Here is a 7,301-nt window from a genome sequence, read left to right on the forward strand (position 1 = left end):
GTCTTAAGTTTCTAAAGTATTTTTTTATTCTACTCACACCCCCCCCCCCCCCTCACCTTCCACCAACCTATCCCTAATTTTTTTGCTGTCCAAAAAAAAAAAATGTTTTTCAAAATTAAAAAAAAATTACCCCCTCCCCCTTAACCTTCCTCCAGCATAGCCCTAATTTTTTTTGTTTTTCAGAAAAAAAATAAAAAATTCTCTCCCCTTCCCCCGGCCGCCACCACCCCACCTCCGCCTCCACCCATCCACCCCCAAAATTTTGTACGTTTTTTCTAAGAAGAAAAATCATGTCTTTTTTTTAAAATAAAAAAAAATTCCTGCCAACCCCCCCACCCCTACCCCCATCTCAGTCCCACCCACCCTTCAATTTCTTTGAAAAATAAATTAATATTTTTGAAAATTAAAAATTAATATTAATTTTTTTAATTTTTAGCACAATTAAAAAATTTGAATGGAGGTGAGAAGTAAGTGATCTGAATCTATATGGACACCCATATTTTACCTATTTTGATCATATTTATAGGAGATCTGAAAATAGCTTGAAGCTCATATTTACCCAACTAAAATATGAGTGATTCAAGTTATTAAATATGAATTAAATAGATTCATTTTATTAATATGGACTGAAATTGCCACCCCAATGCCCCTAACAACTTATATATTCTACTAGTCTGAATGAAAAGGAACAAAATACTTTTATTTTTTTAACAACTAACTTTCCACTCACACACCACATATAAATAATGTATACTCACATCTTTGTATCTACAACTAATTGAACTCTTTCTCAATTAAGACAAGGAGAAATTAAGAGATGGGGAAAACAAAGTTAGTTTTATTGTTTTGCTTCATAGTTGTTATGGTCATGCCAATAGCTCAAGGGGCTGAATTAGGACCCAAGGCTGTTGAAAAATGGTTCAAGAAACTTCCTCATGCAAAGCAAAAGGTAACTAAATTTCATTTCTATTTTCATGACATAGTTAGTGGGAAAAATCCAACTGCAGTTCAAATAGCCCAGGCCAACATGACTACCAAATCCCCAACTTTTTTTGGGTTTGTTGCAATGGCGGACGACCCACTGACAGTTGGACCAGAGCCCAACTCGACAATAGTGGGTCGAGCCCAAGGGATTTATGGTGCAGCTGATCAAAATGAGTCTGGTCTTCTCATGAACCTCAATTTTGTGTTCACAACTGGCAAGTACAATGGTAGCACGCTGAGTGTACTTGGTCGAAACCCAGTATTTCACAAGTATCGTGAGATGCCTATCGTTGGTGGTTCTGGAGTTTTTCGATTGGCTCAGGGAGTCGCCACCGCCAAAACCTATTGGATCAACATGACTAGTGGGGATGCTATTGTTGAGTATAATGTTATGGTCCTGCATTACTCTCATTAGTTTAATTAATTAGAAACTTTGTTTGTTTGGTGTTCATTTGTAATATTTCCTATATAGTTTCTCTACTTTAATTTGTGTCAAGGATTAAGATGTATGTGGTTTGAACAATGAAAAAAGACATTTCAAGATGTTTAGGATTGTACATATTACCAACTTTCTTGGACATGTTTACTGTTTTGAATAATGTAAATAGTTTTATAGTCAATGAATTGAGATTATATAAAATAAATTAAATTTCTAAATTAAGCTATGTACTGGTAAATGAACATAAAAAGTCGATAAACATAAAAAAAAAAAAAAAAAAAATTGCAATTATTTCGGAGAATTTTAGTAGTTTAGTTGGTTGGCTATCTAAACTTTACGAATTTTTAACACCTTAATTCAGCACGTCAATATTATACCGATCGATAGTCTACGTCCTTGGATAACTGTAATGGTATTGAAAGATATAAAAATATCTTCAAAAGATGCGTCAATAACAAATACTCTCTCTCTTTCTTATTAACTTAATAATGTTTGTTTTATTTCTTGCAAAGAAGTAAAATTGACCACCTAGCTAACTAACCAAATTAAATGGGATGACATCCACTTTCTTGTCATATTAAATCTTGATCGAGAAGTCGTTTCTACATATTGATCCAAAAAGATACGCATGCAGTTGAAATAAATTGTCATTGTCTAAAGATGAACTAAAATAAATTATGCCATTAAAATATTTCAGATTTAGACTAAACAAACATAAAGTTTATGTAGAAGCAAAAGCAAAAAAGTCACTAATTGTTCCTCACATGGGAATGCGATGGACAGCAATAAGTAGGTGACCAACCTACTCCACCGTTCTAATACTTGGACCGAAGATTTTGCTTTCTTCGTTTCAATTTATATAACATTATTTGACTTGACATACAAAAAAGAAAACAAGATTTTTGAAAGAGAAATTAGAATCTTTTAATCACTAACAAAATAAATAGAAAAAAAAAAGAACTTTTTCAAATCTTTTAGATGTAAAAATAAAAGTTGTCTTATAAAAATAACATAAAATTTAAAAACTGAAATTATAAGTGACCTGAAAAATTAATAGTCTCATGCCATGCTTGATCACCTAAACTCGGAGTGTAACTTTTTTGTCAATTATTTTCGAAGTCAAATATCTAACTCCAAAAGTTGATTCTTCAATTTTTACTTTTCCAAATTAAAAGTGCTCTCAAAATAGGACCGGAACTATTGCTTTTAATGTTCATTCTTAGTGTACATATGGTTCACCCCCACTTGCTTTATGTCACAAGAAAAATCATTAATGGTACGTAGAACAAAACAAATTATACATATACAGCAAGAACTTTTTTATCAAAACGGTGATGATTGAAGGACAAATTAAATCAGAATTTTCATAACTAAAATATCGAAAATGCATGGCTTATGAAACATTGTTACCGTTAATCCTTGGTAATTTAATGTAATAATAACTATGATGTAGATAATAGGCTTTTAAGAAACATATGTCCCTTAAAATAAATATTTTTGTTTATAAATTCTAATAATAATCTCAATCTTGTAATATTTAGTAGATGGTAAAATAATTTCAGTAAAGCCTTACTAAATTAATACTCGATATATTATTAATATCTCAAAGATAATATTTTCCTCCAGTTCCGAATTAGGCCAATTGAAAAAATCACTTATTTCGATAAGATAATATATTTTCAGAAGACCCCTATATAAATACATGGTCCCATTATATTATAAATTAATAATTCTTTAAAAGTACAAATATATCTAAGACAATTTAGTAAAATGTGATTCTATTGTGTTTTATTTTTTGTTAACTTTAAATCTAGTTGAAGGTCATCTCTAATATTTCTTATTGCATCCAAAAGTTTCGGTGTTATCTTTTCGAACTATACCATAAAATTGGAAGAGTTCTAGATACAATTAGGGTTGGCAAGGGCACGGGGACGGGAACTGTGGGACGGGACGAAGGGGGATGGCTAGACGGGACGGAGGGCGCCTTGGCCGGGATTTGGCCGGGACCGGGATTGGGGTGACCGGGATTGGCGGGACAAAAATACGTCCCATCCCGTCCCACTATATATACATGATGGGACGGGGTTTGGCGGGACGGGACGGGACAGGACGTGGGATTTTTATTTTTTATATGTTTATTTATTTGTATTGAAATTATATGTTATTGAATAATATTTTTAGTTTATTTGGTTTTCAATAACATTTTTAGCTAATAAAAAATGCTTAAGTTTTCAAATTTCAAATTTCAAGTTTCAAATTTCAAATTTGAGAAGTTCAAATTTGTATTTTAAATATTTTAAAGTAATTTAAACTTGAATTTTCAAATGTCAAATTTCAATTTTTAAATTAAGTATTTTAAAGTTAGTTTAGTATATATGTAAATATGTATGTATATATTAAAATAAAAATGTAAGACAATAGTTGTATAAAAAATACTTGAATAAAGCCTTCAAATTTATTCAATAAAATCTAATTGCAACTTAGAACTTAGAAGTTACAATTTACAAATATTAGTGGAGAAACTAATTTACGCAGCCACCTTCTAGGAAGGGTTCTATTTCAATAAGTTCTCATATGTAAAACTAATATTTGTTACAAATATTAGAGGAATAACTAATTTACGCAGCCACCTTCTAGGAAGGGTTCTGTTTCAATTAGTTCTCGGATGTAATCTAATATTTGTATTCTCCTTTAAAATTCAATTCTAATTGTCGTATCGTATCGACGGTAACATCCTTCGGTGTTGGAAAACTTGCTAGAAACTTTTGTGACTCTAATTCATCGTCACTAGATCCAATTACCGCATTAATCCAATCTTCTTGTTTGGAACTTAACTTTGGCAAATTATAATTCCTACTCTCGGCGTTGACCCAGTCTCTAAATAAAACTGATGTTTTCAAACTTTCTCCAATGAATGTCTATGATCGCCAAGTTGAAATCTTGCCGCACTAAAAGCAGCCTCCGATGCAACCGATGAAGCTTGAATAGCTAGAACATCACGAACCATTTTGCTCAAAATTGGAAATGCAACACTCCGCCTCCTCCACCATGCTAATATTTCTACATTGACATCGTCGTCGTCCACTGTTTCTAAAGATTGATTAAGATATTCTTCAAAATCATCACGGTTAGTAGAATTAAGACCAAGAAAACCTCGCATAAAACTATTAATTCGATCTTTACTCTGAGGATTAGAAGTTTGACCAACTTCTCCTTGAGTATTTCCTATAGTTCTATATTTTTCATACAAAATTTTTGCTTCTACTTTTATGCTAGACTTACACATTTCACAAGTTGAAATTTCTTCCGGTAAAATTTTTAAAGTATCATAAAATGTATCGACAAGTCCCTGCACACCTTGTAATTTATATTGAGGATTAAGTAAAGTAGCAGTTAAATAAAGAAAAAAATATTTTTAAAATTTTTCAATCATACCTTCAATTGCAACTCTAAATTTTTCAATTTTTTTGTATTTAGAAAATTGAATTGTAATAGCACAAATATTTATTAATACTGATGAAATAGTAGGTTAATAAATTCCAGAAAACATGGTTGTAGCATCATAAAAAAATCTTTAAAATTCTAATAGTTCATTAGTTTCTTCCCAATTTTCTTCACAAATTCTATCGAATGGGTTAGCATTATGAGCATTAAACATCATTTGTGTGGGTACTTTATATTCGTAAGCAACTGAAAGCATTTCGTAAAAAGAATTCCACTTTGTTTTAATGTCTTGGAATTTTTCTTGGTGGAAAATCACATAGTACACAACGCTCATTAAATTCCTTAATTCTAGCAGCTCTATGAGCATAAAAAATTCAGGCAACAACATATTCAATTTTCATACAACCACAATCAAATAATGAAATACCATCTTGTACAACTAAGTTTAATATATGTGCAACACATCTAACATGAAAAGCATTAACATCAAATGGACATAATCTAGTTTTTAACATACTAGCAGTGTTTGTATTATTAGATGCATTATCTAATGCGACAGACATTACTTTATCTATAAGCATGTAATAATCTAAAACACTCAAAATATTTGAAGCTAAATATGCACCAGTTTTTTTTTCTACACATTCTTTATAACTTAAGATTCTTTTTTGCAAATTCCAGTTATGATCAATCCAATGTGTTGTAATAGTTAAATAATCATGTTCATTAACACTATGACCCATGTCCAAAGTTATAGACACTTTACAATCTAATATGCTAAACAAACAACGAAGATATTGACAATGTTTACCTTGATTATAAAAAAACATCAGTTTTAACAGTATTTCTTGAAAAACCTTTAAAAGAAGGATAATAAGTTTGTTGAATATATTCAATAAAACCGAGATGTGAAGGGAAACTATAAGGCAAACCACAAACAGAAACCATTTTAGCTAAATTTTCGCGATCTCTTTCCTTATTATATTTACGTTGTGTTAGTGGACCACTGGGGTTAGAAAGATCTAATGTTCCCTGAACCATGTTAGAAGCCCCTACCGATTCATTAACATTAATATCAACATCATTAACTGGAATTCCTTTTTTTCTATCGGCTAATTCTTTAGCTTCTTTATATTGAATCGGCACACAAGATAACAAATTTCAATTTAAGCCCCCCGTCCCACCTTGACCTCCACCTTGTTTATGTTTAAAATGTTGCTTACACTTATTACAAATAGCAATAGAGTTTTCCTTATCGAAAGTCATAAATTGCCACACAACAGAAGTTTTAGAGTTGTTGACACTCAATTTTGACCCTCCACAATATAAATTAATCATCTAGCTTCTTCAATTTCAAATGATTTAAAATAGTTAGTTTCATAAAATTTCAAAAAAAAAAAAAAGATATTGTTTGCAAGTTATTTTAAATAGTTAGTGTCATTTTTATAATTTTTAAATAATATATGTGTTTTATAATTATGTATATAATTAATATATTTTAAGAATATTCAAAAATCATCTCAAAAAGATTTATTTTTTTTTGCTTTAATTAAGTATTTGTTTGATTAGTTTAAGTTATGTTTATATTTTTTGAGTAAATTAATTATTTTATTTCGTTAAGTTTAAGAAGCTCGTTAATTAATTTTGTTTAAATTCGTCTTGATTGAGAGTTGGCGGAATTTAACTAAATTCCATTTGACTATAATTTAAATTCATTTGATCATTTGTTTAACTATTATTTTTGTCAACACCTTACACCCATCTAAGACTCAAAAGTGGGCCTATTCATCAACCCAATTTCAACTCAATATCCATGTTTTCTCATACAAACCAGCCCATAATATTTGTCCAATTCCCATCCCCCTATTTGCCATTCACCCAGCCCAATTTCAATAAAAAAGAAACTCATCGCACTTTTCAGCAAAGCATACGTACAGCAGTACCAAACCGACCCCTGCTTCTTCTTCCTTCCAAACAACCGGCAAGCAACATTTAAATCCCAGCAAATTCGGAAAGCAGCAAGTGTCTGCCGCACCCATACTCACCCCTGTATGTCAACAATTTCTTCCCCAGAAACAACGCACGTCCCCTTTTCCCCCCTTTTTGGGGATTTCTGAATCTTTTTCACTATTGTCTTGAAAAGAGTAAAGAGAATTCAATATTTGAATTTTTCAAATACATTCAAAAATCTGTCTGTTTCCCCCCTCTAATGGATTCAATTATTTTCCTATATATACTCTCCTTCCATTAACGTCTTAGGGGGGGATTTTGGGGATAAAAAAAAATAAAGGATTTTTCGAACACTAATTGGTTGCCCTAAAACAGAGGGAATTTCATCAGCAAAAAGAGTTGTTTTACTTTTTTGGAGCTCATCGAAATTGACTCATAGTGGTGAGAATTCTTCACGATCAAGTTCGTTGTCTCAATTCGCTGC

General features: G+C 31.2%; 1 protein-coding gene across 1 annotated transcript; it reads left to right on the plus strand.

The window, feature by feature from the left end:
* Positions 1-817: 817 nt before the first annotated feature.
* On the plus strand, positions 818-1,399 carry LOC125828883 (dirigent protein 22-like). Its single transcript, XM_049508200.1, has one exon. The coding sequence runs from the start codon at positions 818-820 to the stop codon at positions 1,397-1,399; it is 582 nt and encodes a 193-aa protein (XP_049364157.1).
* Positions 1,400-7,301: the final 5,902 nt, after the last annotated feature.

Source organism: Solanum verrucosum, unplaced genomic scaffold, assembly GCF_900185275.1.
Source record: "Solanum verrucosum unplaced genomic scaffold, falcon-dt-bn FXZP01000067.1, whole genome shotgun sequence".
NCBI classification, from domain to species: domain Eukaryota; kingdom Viridiplantae; phylum Streptophyta; class Magnoliopsida; order Solanales; family Solanaceae; genus Solanum; species Solanum verrucosum.

What these genes read in the sequence shown, in the direction of transcription:
- LOC125828883 (XM_049508200.1), top strand. Translation starts at nt 818, where the DNA reads ATGGGGAAAACAAAGTTAGTTTTATTGTTTTGCTTCATAGTTGTTATG.